This window comes from Aegilops tauschii, chromosome 3 (genome assembly GCF_002575655.3).
Source record: "Aegilops tauschii subsp. strangulata cultivar AL8/78 chromosome 3, Aet v6.0, whole genome shotgun sequence".
Classification (NCBI taxonomy): domain Eukaryota; kingdom Viridiplantae; phylum Streptophyta; class Magnoliopsida; order Poales; family Poaceae; genus Aegilops; species Aegilops tauschii.
The window spans coordinates 202,646,509-202,663,708 of NC_053037.3; the positions used below are offsets into that span (position 1 = coordinate 202,646,509).

Sequence of the window (17,200 nt, forward strand, 5' to 3'; positions counted from 1 at the left end):
CACACCATCTATTACATTTTGGAGAGTGGTGTCTCCTAGATTGGTTAGGTGTCACTTGGGAGCCTCCGACAAGATTGTGGAGTTGAACCAAGGAGTTTGTAAGGGCAATGAGATCGCCTACTGTCGGCATTCTGGGAACGGGGGACCCCAGACTTGCCTGCCTGCGGCCCGCAGCGTGGCTCCACCAGCGGCCTCGTACGACCCATCTTCACCAGCAAATGCTCAAGACCCTCGCGAGGGGCCAAGCCTCGCGAGGCGGATGACACAAGACCTCCTCGTGGGCAGCCTCACCAGGCTAGCTCGCGAGGGGCGGAGAGATCAAGGCAAGGGGCACCTCGCGAGGTCCTTGTGACGCAAGCCATGATGATCGTGACCAGGCGGGCGCCAGGCGGGCGCCCGCACGCGCAGTGTCCTTGTTTCCTCTTTGGTGCTAAAGAGGCAAGCGTAGGCGAGGAGTCCCGAGGCATCAGGCAAAGGTTTCCGCATCGGTGCAATGAGACCAAGACCAGCAGGACGGCAGGACGGAGGTCATGTGGAGCCCAAGACGGCGTCACCACCAGAGCCTTTGGCAGGCGAAGACTACTTTTGTCAGAATAACTTGTACGCGTTGTCCCCCTTCAAACTTGGCCGTTGTGGGATCCCTTCCCGCTCAATATTTGGGAAGAGGACCAGGGCCTCTATAAATAGGGCTAGCCACCACAGTAGGAAAGCGAGATTCAGATCACCCTTGACCACACAAGTTCACCAAGCACAAGAGCACCTCTCTTTAGGAGGCTGTTCTTCCCTTGTGACTGTTCATCCATAGCCCAAGAGGCAATCCACCACACCACACTGGAGTAGGGTATTACACCACAACGGTGGCCCGAACCAGTATAAATCTTGTGTCCCCTTGTTCTTTGGGTCCGTCGAGCTAGGCCATGAGATCATGATGTGTGCGAGCTAGAGGGAGGAGAGATCTTCGTGCGCACCCCAGTGTTCAAACCTCAAGGGTTTTGCCGGAACCCATAATACGACATTTGGCACGCCAGGTAGGGGTGCGCTGAAGCTTTCCTCTCGTCGATCCGCGTTTCGCCACCCCACCAAGTTCATGGCCAACGCTCGCCGGGCCCGCGCTGAGCGCCGGGCCGCTCTCGCCACACGTGGCGCTCAGACAGCCCCTGTCGGCCGCACCGCCACTCTGTCGTTGATTCCAGCCGTCTCGTCGCTCACACTCGCCGTGCTCCCCCGGATGCGCAGGCCCCGCTGCTCATGGCACGCGAGCTCCTGCGCTACCGCCCGGTCGAGGACCTCTACGAGGACTGGTTGGACCGCATCGCCGAGCTCGTCAGCGCCGCTGGGGGCTCCCCCGCACTGTCCCTCTTGCTGCCTCGCCCTCCGCCAGCTGCGGGCGACGTAGCTCACGGAGCACCTCTGCCACCTCTGCACCAAGATGGCGCTCTGGCGCCAAGATGCGCGGCCCCCCGGCACAACCCGCCGCGCCGGGCACCCGCGCGAGAAGAAGGAAGCTGCCAAGAAGTTCCCCGGCCGCAAGAAAACGCTCCACCGCTCCCAGCACCGCCACGTCAGGATCGCTTGCCGTGACAGGGCCACGCGCCACTTGCCGTGGCGGCGCGGGGACACCAAGGTCAAGCTCCGCCTCCACGACGGGCCCCAGTGGCCATGCCTGGCTGCCGCGCCTTCACTCCTGAGCTGCGTGGCGTTGTCTGGCCGGGCAAGTTCAAGCCGGATCTGCCTCCTCGCTACGACGGCACCCCCGACCCTGCGGAGTTCTTGCAGCTCTACGAGTTGAGCATCGAGGCGGCCAAAGGCGACGAAAAGGTCATGGCGAACTGGTTCCCCATGGCTCTCAAGGACGGCGCCCGCTCATGGCTCCTGAACCTGCCACCGGGCTCGATCTCCTCCTGGGATGAGATGCGCGACCGCTTCATCGCCAACTTCCAGGGCACTCGCGACCGCCCTCCGGCCGCGGGTGACCTGCGCCGTATCAAGCAGCAGCCAGGAGAGACCTTGCAGAAGTACATCCAGCGCTTCAACAGCGTTCGTCTCAAGATCCCCAAGGTGACTGACAAGGCCATCATTTCAGTGTTTTCCGATGGCGTCCACGACGTCAAGATGAAGGAGGAGCTCGCCATCCACGAGGAGCTATGCACGGCTTTGGAGCTATTCAACCTGGCGACCAAGTGCGCAAGAGCTGAAGAAGGGCGCCTTTCCCTCCTCGAGCTCCCTGCTACTGACCCCGAGGAGAAGAAAGCCAAGGCCAAAGACGTGAAGCGCAAAGGAGTGGCCGTGCTCACGGCGGAGCCTGATACGAAGCGCGGCCGGGACCATCCCGAGTCGTCCAAGAGCAGCCGACCGTTCCGCGCCTTCCACAACGTACATAGCCACAACACCAACGACTGTCAGGAGCTCAGGGCTATTCGAGATGGACACTTCGGTCGATGCCCCGAGCGCAATGACCGGGGCTACGGCCGAGGAGGAGGACGAGGCGGAGGATGCTGGGACGATCGCGGCCCACGCCAGGAGTGGCGCGACCGGCCTCGCGAGGACCGCTGGCAGGACCAGCCTCGTGAGGAAGCCTGTAGGGATCAGCCTCGTGAGGAACGTCCTCAGGGTAATGCTGGTCTTCCTCCGCTGCCGCCACCACCAAGAAGGAACAACGACCACCATCAGGACGAAGGAGCTGGGGGCTTCCAGGAACCGCGTGCCATCGCCTGCATCTTGGGCGGAGCTCAGGCCCCAGCGTATCAGCGTATCTTCAAGCAGTTTGCTCGCGAGGTGAACGCGGCTCTTCCCAAGCTCGAGGCCACACACCCGCTCAGGTGGTCCAAGTACGCCATCACTTTCAGCTCGGTGGTCCAAGCCTGCCGCAACCGCCGGTGCTCTCCCAATGCTCTGCTCGCCTGTCATCAGCAACGTCCAAGTCACCAAGACCATCATCGATGGTGGTGTGGGGCTTAACGTCCTGTCCGTCGACACGTTCGATCGCCTTCAAGTACCCTATGATCAGCTGCAACCGACCAAGCCCTTCTCAGGAGTGACCGATGGTTCCACCACCACAATCCGGCAGGTCCGCCTCCCTGTCACCTTCGGTGGGCGCGACAACTACCACACCGAGCTCATCGACTTCGACGTCGCCCACATTCGTCTGCCATACAACGCAATCCTCGGGTACCCAGCGTTGGCCAAGTTCATGGCAGTGACCCACCACGGCTACAACGTCCTCAAGATGCCAGGGACTGGTGGTATCATCACAGTCGCCTATGAGGAGAAGGATGCAGTGTCCTCCCTTGAGCGCGCCTTCCAGGCCGCAGCAATCGAAGACCCCGACAACGAAGGAATCCTACACCCTCCTGAGGCCATCCCCAGGAAGAAGAAGCTGCTGCTCCGTACAGGGCCTCAGGAGAGCGGCGTCACTAGCAGCACCACCTCAAGACCTGCGCCCTCAGATGGGGCGCCTCCCTCCCGCGCATAGGAAGGCGCGCCCGGCGCCCTCCTTGGGCAGGGCTCGGGGGCTCTCTTCTGGAGGGCCTCAGACCTAGCCAACATCACGAGGGAGGCGCTTGGGCACCACATGGAAGCGTGCTTCGCGGCACATTTCCCTCAGGAGGGCACCAGGAGAGGAGCACCTAGCGCTCAAGAGTTCATCACCCAGACTACCCAAGAGCTTCAAGAAGCAAGAGCCATGCGCGGCGACCGCCGCCCACCTGGCGCAGCTCCCCATCCAGGCGAGGATGGCGGGCTGCGCGTCTGCATCGACATCCCAGGGCTCAACATGGGCGCATCTCAGGAGCTTTTCTGGCCTTCGCGTGTGGGGCATTGTGAGGGCCCACCTCACAGCTATGTTCGCATGCCATTCAGCCTGCCGAGCATGGTGGCCGCCTATCAGCGCAACCTGCGGAGCGTCCTGGCGGCTCAGGAGGCCAGGCATCACGCAGTCCTGGAGGAGATGGAGACGGTCCTCAAGGAACCGTCTGGACCCCCAGAGCCTCCCGAGGCTCAGGGCCCCGGTGGCTCGTGAGGAGCAACCCCTTCGCCACGTGTCTTCAGCTACCCCAAGACTCCTTCGACAACGGAACCAGGTGACATTTTCCAAGTTTATTTAGCTGGGAGCGCCCCTCGGGCTGCATCATTCCCAGGCCGCGTGGGCCTGTCCCTGCGGCATGTATCCTTTTGCATCTTTAGCTTACTCTGTTGGGGGTGCCCCTCGGGCTGCATCGTCCCTAAGCCGCTTGGGTCCAACCCAGTGGCGTGTATCGTTCTTGCATTTACCTAAGCTAGTTCATGTTCCATGCATAATCCATCTATGGTTATCACCTGCTTGATTGTCACCCACCACGGAGCCGCGCGCCGATTGTCTTTCTTCAGGATCCTTCGCATAAGAGGGTTAGGCACGGCATCTGTGCTCGGGCCCGTCCCTGCAGCGTCAATAAATCCAACGGCTGAGCTCTGTCTGGCGGGCCGGTCCCGTTCATGTCACCTCTTGGGGCTGTTGGTGCTTGGCCTTCTCATGTGATAACCTCAGGAGATTCGTTCGGCGCAGGTCATCTAACCATCTGGCAGGACCGCCACAGCCAACAAGAACCAAGACCAGGCGCAACCCGCCTTGAGGTAGGGCCTCGTGAGTCCCGCGCTGGCTCACGAGTGCCCAGACACACCTCGTATAGCCCTGCCGTGCAAGCCACGTGCCAGGGCGGGGCTGTACACGCCCCGGGGGCTCTCCGCAGTAGGGAGTCCCCTCCCACACACCAGTGGAAGCACCATGCTCTGCGCTGGCTGTCGACACTACCGAGGAGCGGTTATGCCCGTGCAAGTGCGGAAGCGCTATGCTCCACGCTGGTGATAAACAACTGAGGGCGGCCCCCTGGCCGTATCAACCTCAGGGAGCCCTTGAGCTCAGTGTCCGGCCTCATCGCAACACCTCCCCTCGGGAGAGGCGCGCGAGGGGGCTGGGCACGGGGGCTGCGCTCGGGTCATGCCCAAGCGTACGCCACCCTGCCAGGTCCCCCGGACCTGGTCGTCGCGCGCCCCTTCCGAGCCGAGCCTCGGCGAGGGAAAAGGTACGAAGGTCGTTTGAGCATCAAGGGGGACTCCTGAGCATCGCGACTCAGGATCCTAACTGGCCACGTAGCCCCTCACTCCTTGGTCTCGTCCTGGTGATCTGGACGACCCAACGACGGTTGAGGTATGCGCGGGCCCGGGCCCTGCCAACGTAGAACACTAGACCTATTCCTGCATCTCCTCCCTGTAAGCTGTTTGCACGTCAAGGGGGACTCCTGAGCATCGCGACTCAGGAGCCTAACTGGCCATGTAGCCCCTCACCCCTTGGTCTCGTCCCGGTGATCCGGACGACCCAACGACGGCTGAGGTATGCGCGGGGTCGGGCCCTGCCGACGTAGAACGTAAAGCAAGTTGGAAGGAAATCACAAAATCTCAAGCAAATATTACAAGACATATTGTTCTCCCAATACCAAACACAAGTTTAAACGCCTCCACGAGGCATGGTGCATGTTGCAGGAGTTAAACAGGAAATGAGCCGCCGGGAAGTCATTCCGTCATCCCTGGACACCGCCGTCGCCCGCAAGGGATGCTTCTTCCTTGGTGGCGTCGCCTTCACCTGCACCGCCAACCGGAGTTGCAGGATCAGCCGCACCGCCGGTCAAAGGCGCGGAACTTCTTCAGCAGGAGCTCCACCTGACCCCTCACGGCAGCGGCAGCGGTTGTGCAATGCTCATCGTCCACAGGCTCCAGCAGCTCGTCAAGGTGGGCGGCGGGATCACAAAGATGGAGGTGGCTGAAGACGCGCGTCAGCGCGGCTGAGGAAAGAACGCGGGCTTCTTCCTCTGTCATGGGGCCGATACCGCTCACGACTTCCTCAAGCGCCTCGACCAGATAAGGAAGCAGTTGGGCGGGGCCGTCCTCATTGGTGGTCAGCGGCTCCTCCAAGCCCTTCTCGTAGAGTGCCCCCAGTGCCAGGCGGGACCTCTCCTCGAGGAGCTCGAAGGCCGCGCGGTCCTCGGCCAGGACCTTCGCCTTGGCATCAAGTTCGGCCTTCTCCGCCTCCACCTTATGCTCCAGCTTCTCCAGCCGGCTACGCTCCGCGGCCTGCGTCTTTGCCAACTGCTCCAGCTCGGCGTCGCGACCCTTGATGGCGTCCTCCCGGGCCTTCATCTTCTCCTCCTCCGCCTTGCGGCCACGAGCCTCTTCCGCACGCTCGTTGCGCAGAGTCTTCAGTTCGACCTCCAGCACCCGGCAGCGACCCTGGGCGGCCTCGACATCCTTCAGCGCCACCTCGCGAGCAGCCGCGGCTTGGGTGGCGGCCTGCTTGTCCTTCTCGGAGGTCGCCGAGGCCTGGCTCAGCGCCATCCGAACGGATACGTCTGAGTGAAGCCAACCGAAGACCAGCTCCAAGCGCCCAACTACTAGGTGGGGGTCGGCGCCCTAAAGATCTTCTCGCAGCCGGGTCATCTCAGAAAGAGCGCGCTCCAAGACGTCAGGGGAAGAGGAAGGACCTGGAACCAACGGTGTAGCAGGAGGAGGAGGAGGCAACATTGTCACCATAGCCTAGGAGGCTGGGGGCTCCTGAGCTTTGGGGACCCCAGCAGCCGAGCCGGCCGCAGGTGCCTCCGCAGCCAGCAGGGCCATGGGGGCTGACTCCTCCTGAGGATGCTCCCCCAGGCCTCGCAAGGACGATCGAGCCGGAGAGGCGTGAGCACCAACGCTGCCCTCTCCACGGAGGGAGACGCAGCCGCAGCAGGCAGATTGGTCCCAAGCTGCGCCACCGCTTCCTCCTTCCTCTTCTTCGCCGCGGGCGTCGGCCTAATTGCACAACGGAGCGGCGTCAAGGATCAGCAGCATAAGCAAGAACAAGGCGGGGCAAGAACACTTACTGGTCCACCGCGGTGTAGTCCCTCCGCTTGTTAAGATTGAAGCCTGAGAGCCTCGCAGCCTGAGGCGCGGGCGCGCGGGCTCCAGGAGCAGAAGAAGGGGCAGCAGATGGGCCAGAAGCAGCTCCAGGCGGTGTCGGAGCGGAAGCATCATCTCGAGAGATCAGCGCCGACCTGCCCCTCGTCGGAACCTCGGCCGGTGGTTTCCTCTAGGGACTGGCCTTGGGCCTCGAGGAGCCCCAGCCAAGGGCGGCTCCTCCCTCTCCAGAAGGACATCGGCTTCGTCGTCATCGTCAGGTAAGGTGCGGAGGATGTCGGCCTTGCGCAGGGGGGAGGTCACCCCTATCCCCTCGGGGGTCGCCTCCGAGTCGCGCTCCTCGTCTTCTTCCTCTTCCCCTCCCCGCGGGAATCACCAGAAGACACGTCTACTGGCATCGTCGCCACCGGGACCCCAGGGAGCGCCGGCGGCACTAGCCCGCACCCGTCAAAGCTGGGCATGGCGGCCACGACCTACACCCCGTCCTTGCGAAGGAAAAAAGGAACGAAGGCACTCGGCGGGTACTCCTGGTCGTCCCCGACCAGGAGGCGGAGAGCCACAGCTAGCCCTTCTTCAGGCAAGGCCTCCGGGCTCAAGCGAAGCTTATCTTCTGCGCCCTCAAGCGCCCACAAGGGGCGCGAGCGCGCCTGGAGTGGAGCCACGCGTAGCATCAAGAACTCCCTCAGGAGCATGGCCCCCGTCAGCTTCGCCGCCTTCGCGTTGCCCGGCTTCAGGTCGGCAGTCATCTTCTCCAGCACCAGCTTCGCCCGGTCGTTAGTAAGCTTCGTGCAAGATCACCCTTCGCTGGACTGGGGCATCTCCGTCGGCAGCGTCAACCGTGGGTGGACGCACTTGGCGTCCATCATGACCCACTCGCCCCTGAAGCCGTCGGCCTTCTTCCCAGCCTTCGAGATCACGTTGGCCTTGCCGGCCGCGATGAAGTTGGCGCACCCAGAGGTATGACCGTCGTTGATTCGGAGGAAGAAGAAGTGGCGCAGCAGAGCCACGGACAGCATCACCCCGACATACGCCTCACAGTAGAAGGCAAAGATCGACAAGAGAAGGACGGAGTTGGGATGTAGATGAAGGGCCTGCAACCTATAATGGCGGAGTACGGCATAAAAGAAGTCGAAGAAGGGGGGAACCAGGCCCGCGACGACGCTGCTCATGAAGAAGGGGTAGAAGGTGCTCCCCTGGGCCTCCGGCTCGGCGGAGCCGGCCCGGAGCTCGGTCTTCCCCTTCTCATTGCTCTCCCGCGCCGTCAGCAGGCGCGTGGCGGCGAGGTTCTTCTTCGAGGCATTGGGCGCGTCCAGAGCCGGCTCATACCAGGCAGACGACGAAGCAGCCTTAACCTTGCGGGGCACCATTGGTCGCTGAACGGAAGAGGATTGAGGCAGATCTGGAGATTTCGGAAGCAAGGAGCGAGAAAGGGGATCTGGAGCAAGGCGAAAGGAAGCAATGAAGGCAAGCGTTGCCCGTGCCAGTCTTTTGTTAGTCTGGCAGTTGCCGAGGCAGCGTGGGGAAGCGGAGACGCCCACGTCCAATCAATCACCACGCGTCGACCAAGGCCGCAGGCTGTTGGGGCCCGCGGCACTCCGCACTTGCCCTTTGGCTTCGCCTCGAAGCCAAGTCCGAGCGCGCCTTGGGCCCAGGGGCTACTGTCGGCGTTCTGGGAACGGGGGTCCCCAGACTTGCCTGCCTGCGGCCCGCGGCGTGGCTCCACCAGCGGCCCCGTACGGCCCATCTTCACCAGCAAACGCTCAAGACCCTCGCGAGGGGCCAAGCCTCGTGAGGCGGATGACACAAGACCTCCTCGTGGGCAGCCTCCCCAGGCTGGCTCGCGAGGGGCGGAGAGATCAAGGCAAGGGGAACCTCGCGAGGTCCTTGTGACGCAAGCCATGACGACCGTGACCAGGCGGGCGCCCGCGCGCAGTGTCCTGGTTTCCTCTTTGGTGCTAAAGAGGCAAGCGCATGCGAGGAGTCCCGAGGCATCAGGCAAAGGTTTCCACATCGGTGCAACGAGACCAAGACCAGCAAGACGGAGGTCATCGTGGAGCCCAAGATGGCGTCACCACCAGAGCCTTTGGCAGGCGAAAACTACTTTTGTCAGGATAACTTGTACTCGTTGTCCCCCTTCAAACTTGGCCATTGTGGGATCCCTTCCCACTCAATATTTGGGAAGAGGACCAGGGCCTCTATAAATAGGGCAAGCCACCACAGTAGGAAAGAGAGATTCAGATCACCCTTGACCACACAAGTTCACCAAGCACAAGAGCACCTCTCTTCAGGAGGCTGTTCTTCCCTTGTGACTGTTCATCCATAGCCCAAGAGGCAATCCACCACACCACACTGGAGTAGGGTATTACACCATAACGGTGGCCCGAACCAGTATAAATCTTGTGTCCCCTTGTTCTTTGGGTCCGTCGAGCTAGGCCGTGAGATCATGATGCGTGCGAGCTAGAGGGAGGAGAGATCTTCGTGCGCACCCCAGTGTTCGAACCTCAAGGGTTTTGCCGGAACCCGTAATCCGACACCTACTTCATGAAGATCTGCCCAAGTGAGGCAAGTCCTGCATGGGCGATGACCATGGTGGGATAGACAAGGTTGCTTCTTCGTGGACCATTCGTGGGTGGAGCCCTCCATGGACTCGCGCAACCGTTACCCTTCGTGGGTTGAAGTCTCCATCAACGTGGACGTATGATAGCACCACCTATGGGAACCACGCCAAAAATCTCCGTGTCTACATTGCATTTGCCTTCTCCAAACCCTTCCCTTTACCTTCATATGCAATGTTTTACTTTCCGCTGCTACACTCTTGGAATTGCATGTGTAGGTTGATTGCTTGACTTGTGCTAAGTTGCTAAAATCTGCCAAGACTTAAAATTAGGAAAAGGCTAGATTTTTATTTGGTCAAGTAGCCCAATCACCCCCCTCTAGACCTACTTTCGATCCTACAATGCACTTATGATTGGAACTATTACCAAGCATCCGCAACTACTAAAGCTCATTAAGGTAAAACCCAACCAGCATTAAGATATATTGGTCCCTCTTTAATCCTGTATGAGTCAATTTCTATGGTAGGAAGAATCTTCTGTCACTCTTGCCCTCCAATGCATAGTCCTATCAACATACAACTAACCCTACGGTGTGATCCACACGCACGCTCATATGATGGGCACCAAAGGACAACAACATAACCACAAGCAAACTAAAATAATCATAGCAATTCACCAATTACCCCAAAGGACAACAAGAATCTACTCAAACATCATAGGATGACAACACATCATTGGATAATAATATGATTCATAAAGCATCATGTTCAAGTAGGGGGTACATCGGGTTGCGGGAGAGTGGACCGCTGAATATAGATGAGGGAAGATGATGAAGGTGTTGATAAAGATGACAGAGTTGTTGGTGTAGATCGCCGTCACACGATGATTGCCCTGGCGGCGTTCCAGCGCCAAGGGGAGAGACGGGGAGAGTCCCCCTCCTTCTTCTTCTTCCTTGGCCTCCCCAAGATGGAGGAGGATCCCCCCTCTTGTCCCTGGTCTCCATGGCTCCCGGAGGGCAGGAGTCCCTCTGAGATTGGATCTCTCTCTGTTCTCTTGTACTTCGCGTTCCTGTTTTCTGGCCGAAAACCGTTTCTTAAATTGCCGATAATCCGTAACTCCGATTGAGCTGAAATTTTAACACCATTTTTTCAGATATTAGCTTTCTTGCGGCCGAAGAAGGGCACCAACCACCTTACAGGGGCGCCACAAGCCTGCCAAGCGCATCCTGGGTATGGGGCACGCCCCTTGGGCTTGTGGGCCTCTCAGACATCGTCTCGCATTGATTCCTTTTTCCCAAAAATCACATATATTCCAAAATAAAACATCATTAATTTTTATCGCATTTGGACTTCGTTTGATATGGATATTTTGCGAAACAAAAAAACATGCAACAAATATGAACTGGCACTGGTCACTGGATCAATATGTTAGTCCCAAAATAATATAAAATATTACCAAAAATATGTGAAAGTTGTAGAATATTGACATGAAACGATCAAAAATTATAGATACGACGGAGACGTATCATTCACCTTGTGGTTTTTCACGTTTTCCTGTTGTGTTCTTCGTGTTCTTCGGGTTTCCCCCCTCCAATTTGTGAAAAATCGCTAGCTAGGGCTTGGCCCTACATCATCGTGTGTGTGGGCGGTCGGGCCGTATGCCTGAGCCAGGACGTGCGGGCTGTTTGGCCGTACAACTGACAACTCGTTCGACACGGTCCATATACATCGCACGTTCGGTGAATTACGGCATCCAATACTTATTATCCAAATTCTCGTCTTTTAGTTTTTGAGTACAAATACGTGGGTTTCTTTTTAATTAACCGAATTCGATGACCGAATATTGAAAACCTAATTTTCTGTTTATCCCCAACGCCCAGTCCGTTTCTCGTGGCCCCCACCCACCCACACGCCCCGTTTGATGTAAACTCGCTCAATCTGCGGACGCAAGCGGCCACCTAGCAGGATGGAGCCGACGAGTTCTTTAGGAGCCGACGAGAGGCGGGGGCCAGGATCGGTGGAGGTGCAGGTGGCTGCAGCGGCGCTTCAGCGGTCGGAGGTGTTCCACGTCGTGAAGGAACTGCTCGGCTTCGTTCTCTACATGCACCACCAGATTCCCTCGTAACACTCAGTCCCCCCCCTCCCCCTCCCTCCTCCCTTGCGATTTGGTGTTAGGAATCAGCTTCAATAGTTCTTTCAAGCAATTGCCTGGGGTTGAAATCTCATCTTTACTGCATTTTAGATGATATATGATCTTCGAATTTGGTTTGGTTTGGTCCAATTCTTACTAATAGCTGAGTTTGAGTAACACTTCGTGCTTGTGGACCTAGTTTGGGTACGATTGAGCGGATTTGGTAAATACTACAAATCCGTCAATTTGAACTCCCGTTTGTGGTGTGTGAGAAGTCAAGGATTTGGATCGAATGGTTTTACTGGATTCGACCATTGAATTATACAGGGCGATGATATAAGTGAGGTTTAGATATGAGATTACTCGATTCCTTTTCAGTCAACTCGTTTTGTTTTCATATGTTAGCCTAATGCTGCTTGTCATTCTCTTTTTTCTTTTTGCGGGGTCATTCTCCTGTGTTAACGTCTGATATGTGGATGGTGTTAGATTGATACGATTGTTGTACCTACCATGTATACGATATGCATTTTCCTTCCTAATCTTGTACGGTTATTATCCCTTGTAATCTTGTATTCCAAGTCATGCAACAACCCTTCTTAAACCCTAGCTGGTTGATGGCTCTATATTAATATGCAAGGCGGCGCGAGAGGTTTCAACGCTTCCCATTTGCTCGATCATTTACAGATAAATAATGGGCATATGAGCTCAAGTTAGTATTACAGTATGTATTATGGCCACGACAAGTTCAGTGAGGAAGTTTTGCATGGATGCCGGATCGAGCAGTGGAGCAGGGCCATCCATGTTTTGCCATCGATATCGACCGGGAGGCACAAGGTCTGCCCTGTGCATGGCTGAACGCATTTGATGTCCGACAATGATATTGCCATTACCTCCATATCTTCAGAGTCAGGCCCATTTGGGAGCTCTGGAAAATATACTCCTGTAAATATTTTACAGAGGTATTTTACTAGCCACCCATGAAATACTCCTGTAAAAGATACACTCGTTTCCGGTTGTAAACTTTTGTTTGGGTGAATCAAATGAGGCGTAGCGCTGGAGGCTGCACCAATGCCTCTTCTCCTGTCGGCCATGAGAAACTCGCTCCGGCCCTGAGTCGTTCAACCTGGTCCTATTGGGCAGGCTCTTGCCGCTGCCTCGGAGCACGCTCCGCAGTCGCCGCCGCTGCTGCAGCATAGCGCACCTGCTCCCGGTCGCAGCCGCCGCCTCGCCTCTCTTCTGTGCTGGTTGAGCCGGCGGCATGCTTGGGCTCGCGGCGACGGAGATGTCCGGTGCCTCACCTCCCTTGCAGTCCTTGGTGCCTCGCCCTGTCCTCTGTGCCTTCAGCGGCGCGTGAGTTGTGCTTGCCTAGATTGATTGAGAGAGAGGGAGGTATACTGGGAAAAGTGACCGGTCAAGGAGAGTTTTCAATAAGGGCTGAATAACAGTGTAATCTGAAGAACGGGTGTAAATTTTACCGAGACAATCACACGTTTGGAACACACACGTTTTTTTTACGGGTGTGTGTTTTACCGGTGTACTTTGCAGAGAAATGACGATCTAGTCGGGGCCTCAGGGTCTTCCTCGTCGTTGCCGACAGACGGATCAACCTCCAGGACAAGCTTCTTGGAGTGGTGGCCAGGAACAAATAACTCCTTGCAAATGTAGCCGAGGCCCTGTTGGCGACGTATGGCCACCTCTGCTGGAGCGAGGGTGCGGCATGCGCGTCCTGATGGTGCTACTGAAACAGCCGCTTCCCCTAGTGGTGCAGCTACTGGGATAGCTCCTTGGCCCCTGATACCAGTGTGGGATGGTGGTCCGAATTGAGTATTGATCAATTCAGTGCAGCGGCGCCATGTTGGGGGTTCATGTTCTTGTACTGCTGGTACCACAGTTATGCACTGCTCGTTAGGTGGAAGAAGGCGATGCTCACCCTCTCTGTGAAGGCCGTGCGCTACGTCTTGAAGAATTGGTTGCACCGGCTCAGCCAGACCAACAGGTCAACTTCCCCATCATAGGTGGAACTCCATCTTATAGAAGCATGTGGGATGGTCATCCATTGCCTTGGGGTTGGTTGTAGGTGGGGAAAGTAGCCTGCTGTGCCCCTTGTCATCAGCGTGGGTGTTGGATTCTGGCTGCATGCTGTTCTCTGCTGATGGCCAGATTGCAGGCACAAACTTGCTGGCTGGTGTTGTGTAGATCATTGGAGATGCAGTCCAGACTTCATGTAGGTGCTTCGTGATGGGGATAAAGGTGTAGTCGATCTTGGTGACATCTTCATTGGTAGCGGCCATGACCGAGTGTTGAGTCGCGAGTCCTCACCTTGATGTAACTCGGGCTCATGTATTGCGGCGCACCTCACCAGACAGCGTCTTGCCTTCCCTCCTCTAGTTCTAGGTCAGCCTCCACATGGGCTTGGGGTCTATGGGCCATAGTGGTGATGGGCCAGGCCCATACCGGTTCAACACTCCCCCTCAAGATGGGTGGTAAATATCGATCATCCCCGTCTTGTCACATGCCAAGTTACAGTCCTTTATTCCCAATCCCTTTGTCAAGCAATCTGGAAGATGCTGCTCATCCCCGTCATGTCATGCGAAGTTAGTGACATGAAATTTTGACCAAAAATTCGGAAGTGTCCAGAAAGATTGGCCACTTGGCCAGACCAGTTAATCAATGTAGCAGCAGCCTGACTGGTTTGGTCACCGGCCTGGTTTAAAAAAAAAATGATACTGGTACATCAGTCACTAACGGTTCTTGTTTCAAGGGTGAATTGTATACCAGCATTTTGACAAGTAGCCAATATATTACTCCCTCCGTCCCAAAATAAGTGTCTCAACTTTGTACTAAGTTTAATACAAAGTTGTACTAAGGTTGAGACACTTATTTTGGGATGGAGGGAGTACTAAATTGTGCATTCCAGAGTCCTATTTTGCTGGGACAACTATGTCCGCAGGGAAGGTCATAATGTTATGCACCCCGAAAATGCACGCATCAATGGCGACCGAACCTTGAACAAATCTGATGGTAATGTGCTGTTTAAATTTTGTGTTGGAATCATGAATAAACTAGAAGACAACATGTAGTCTGGCTTACAGAGTATATCCATTTAGCAGAGCATACTAGGCAGCACAGTTATTTACATTATTTCTATATAATTGTCAGATTATTTCAAGTTTATTTTATTTTTTCCTATTTTCAGGGTATTGCAGAGTCTTGAAACTGAATTTGCAGGTTTAAAGGAGGAAATGGTATGTTCAGTATGCAGTAAGCATGTTTATGTTGTCATCTATTTTCTCAATGACCCTTTTATTAATTTATGGGTATCTCTAGTCAGAAATGACAGCACCATTGGCAGAACTGAAACCTTCTGATCAGAGAAAGTACAACACACGAAAAAGGGAGGTTAGATGCAGAATCAAGAAGCAGGAAAAGTTAATGAAAGGCATCTCTACCGTACTTTCTGCTTTTCAGCAAGCACTTGATAAAGTTTCTACCATTGAAGGAGTTGCCCTGATCCTGGGAGGGAGTCTTGTACGACCTTTGTTTGTCTATGACATTACAGTTACTCATGGTAGATTTGATTCTGGAAGTGTCAAAGGGCATGGTACAACAAAGTTAGCTCAGTCTGTTTCTCGAAAGGTGAGCTTCCCTTTTTTAAATACTACATGAAGTATCATTTGCGTAGAGGCTAGGACAATTACTAGTATATGTCTTAGTTTTTTGAAAGCAGCATTTAATTAAGATAAAAATTTGATGTTTCTTTGTATGTACATCATTTCTTTGTACATCAGATGGTCAAAATGAATAATTGCTACTCACAACTTTGTCATATACCAGAACGTTGATTATTGCTCTGCTGTTTGTCATACTAGATGATTCCCGACACATTGCGCCGTGAATTGGTTGCAACATTTTTCTTAATGATATTTGATTATTTGGATCAATAATATGAGAACGAAAACTAAAAATACATTAATTTATTGTATGTAATTATTGAGGTGGGCATTTTCCCATGCATGCTTGCATGTTGAGGTGGGCATTTTTCCATGCATGTTTGCATGTTGAGGTGGGTTTTTTCCATGCATGTTTGCCTGATGAGGTGGCATGTGTGCATGCTGAGAGAAATGAGTTAGTGGGGAGCTAGCTATTTAGATATTGAAGATGACTGAGTAGTTTATGATGGAATATTGTTTTATTCTCTTCATTTATCACAAGTTATTGCCTTATATCCTCATATGGTGGAAACATTGTGCTCTTGGAATACTGACTTGCACATATATTTTTCTAGGCCGTCCGAGCTCTTATATCATGTGGTGCAGGGAGTTTATCTTACACAGGTATTAGTTATTCTGTTTTACTAGACTTGGCTGACGATGCATTCAACTTTTAGCTTACTGCTTCTTTACCCATTGTTTTGGAAGGCCCTACCAAGCTGTTTCTGCTGGTTAGATGTCCTTGTACATTGAACTTACCCCTGGATTTTGCGCCAAAACGGGAATTCCGTTACAGTAAGAAGGTGTTGTACTTTTATGATGGCTAACTTACTCTGTTTTTCATAACGTCCAATATTTTGAAGATAAAACACATGAACTAAAACTTTTACCAGCAGGTTGTACCCCAGCAAATGTCTATAAAATGCAATACAGCATACTACCAAAAGAATAATAAGCATGTTGCATCAATCGTGGATCCGTCATGTTGTACTTCAGAATCTTCTCCGTCAGATGTTATCTGGTATTATTTCTGATCATCTGCTGCCATCGATCAGTATCGTTAGCTTCTGCTGTTATTTTGCACCTTCTATATTTGGGACCGATAATTATGTGAGAGTTAGTATGGAGTGTATCTATCTATCTATCTATTGCCTTTCTTTTACTGCATAATAATGTGCTACTCACAACTCAGGCTATGTTAATAAACTGCATGCATTCTTAGTGATTGCACTTGTGCAGAGGTAGATCCTTTGAAGTCGAAACACTACAGACATCTGGGCAGTGAACCTTGAATGTATATATTGTTTTGTTATGCTGTTAAATTGTTATCAAAGTGCTGAAACCTGTATTGGTGCTTGAGCTGCAATCTACAGAACTTATTCTTTCTAACTGAGTAAATCTGTATCATCTGTTATAGGTTCCAGTGCAAGCACACGATAAGAGGCTTACCATGCAAGGCGTCATTAGAAGGATGATGATCCGCTCCTTTTCATTATCCTACATCATGTATGTTACAACTGGAAAATGCTGTAGTGAGGTGAACATCGACCCTGACCTCAGCATTCTTCAATCCTAAATTGGTCCTCCCCCCTTTTCTGTAAATGTTCACCAAGGATCAGCATTCTTCAATCTTATATCCCCGCCCCCCCTCCCCCCTTATGTTCGTTTGCACTGGAATGGTTTGGTGCTCAATAAAAATATTTTGTTTCCCGTGTGGGCTATCTATGAGCTGTCTTAAAAAAAATTCATGCAGGTTACCCTTTTTATACTTGCGTTTAATCTGTTTTCCCCCATTTTTAGTGTAGTTTTTTTCTTCCTGTGCGCCTATGTAAGCTGATGTGTGTGAACTGGACCCATGTGTGCGCGTGTGTGTGGATGCATGTG

At 54.2% G+C, this 17,200-nt stretch overlaps 1 protein-coding gene across 4 annotated transcripts; it reads left to right on the forward strand.

Moving 5' to 3' along the window:
- Positions 1–11,300: 11,300 nt before the first annotated feature.
- LOC109776682 (uncharacterized) lies at positions 11,301–16,967 on the forward strand. Of its 4 annotated transcripts, none has more exons than XM_020335348.4 (7): positions 11,301–11,596; positions 14,803–14,851; positions 14,934–15,242; positions 15,892–15,940; positions 16,025–16,119; positions 16,213–16,337; positions 16,734–16,967. In XM_020335348.4, exons 1-7 carry the CDS (start codon positions 11,442–11,444, stop codon positions 16,789–16,791), a joined length of 840 nt encoding a protein of 279 aa, XP_020190937.1. In that variant the 5' UTR covers positions 11,301–11,441; the 3' UTR covers positions 16,792–16,967. The 4 variants fall into 4 exon arrangements, with proteins under 4 accessions (XP_020190937.1, XP_020190936.1, XP_040259759.1 ...); XM_020335347.4 differs by having other exon boundaries at positions 11,335–11,596; positions 16,210–16,337; XM_040403825.3 differs by lacking the exon at positions 16,213–16,337 and having other exon boundaries at positions 11,335–11,596.
- The last annotated feature ends 233 nt before the right edge of the window (positions 16,968–17,200 follow it).

Excerpts from the sequence above, each read along its gene's own strand:
- LOC109776682 (XM_020335347.4), top strand. The coding sequence starts at position 11,442 with ATGGAGCCGACGAGTTCTTTAGGAGCCGACGAGAGGCGGGGGCCAGGA. Across the intron at positions 14,852-14,933 it reads CAGGTTTAAAGGAGGAAATG|TCAGAAATGACAGCACCATT; the intron begins GTATGTTCAGTA and ends GGGTATCTCTAG. Across the intron at positions 15,941-16,024 it reads AGGGAGTTTATCTTACACAG|GCCCTACCAAGCTGTTTCTG; the intron begins GTATTAGTTATT and ends TTGTTTTGGAAG.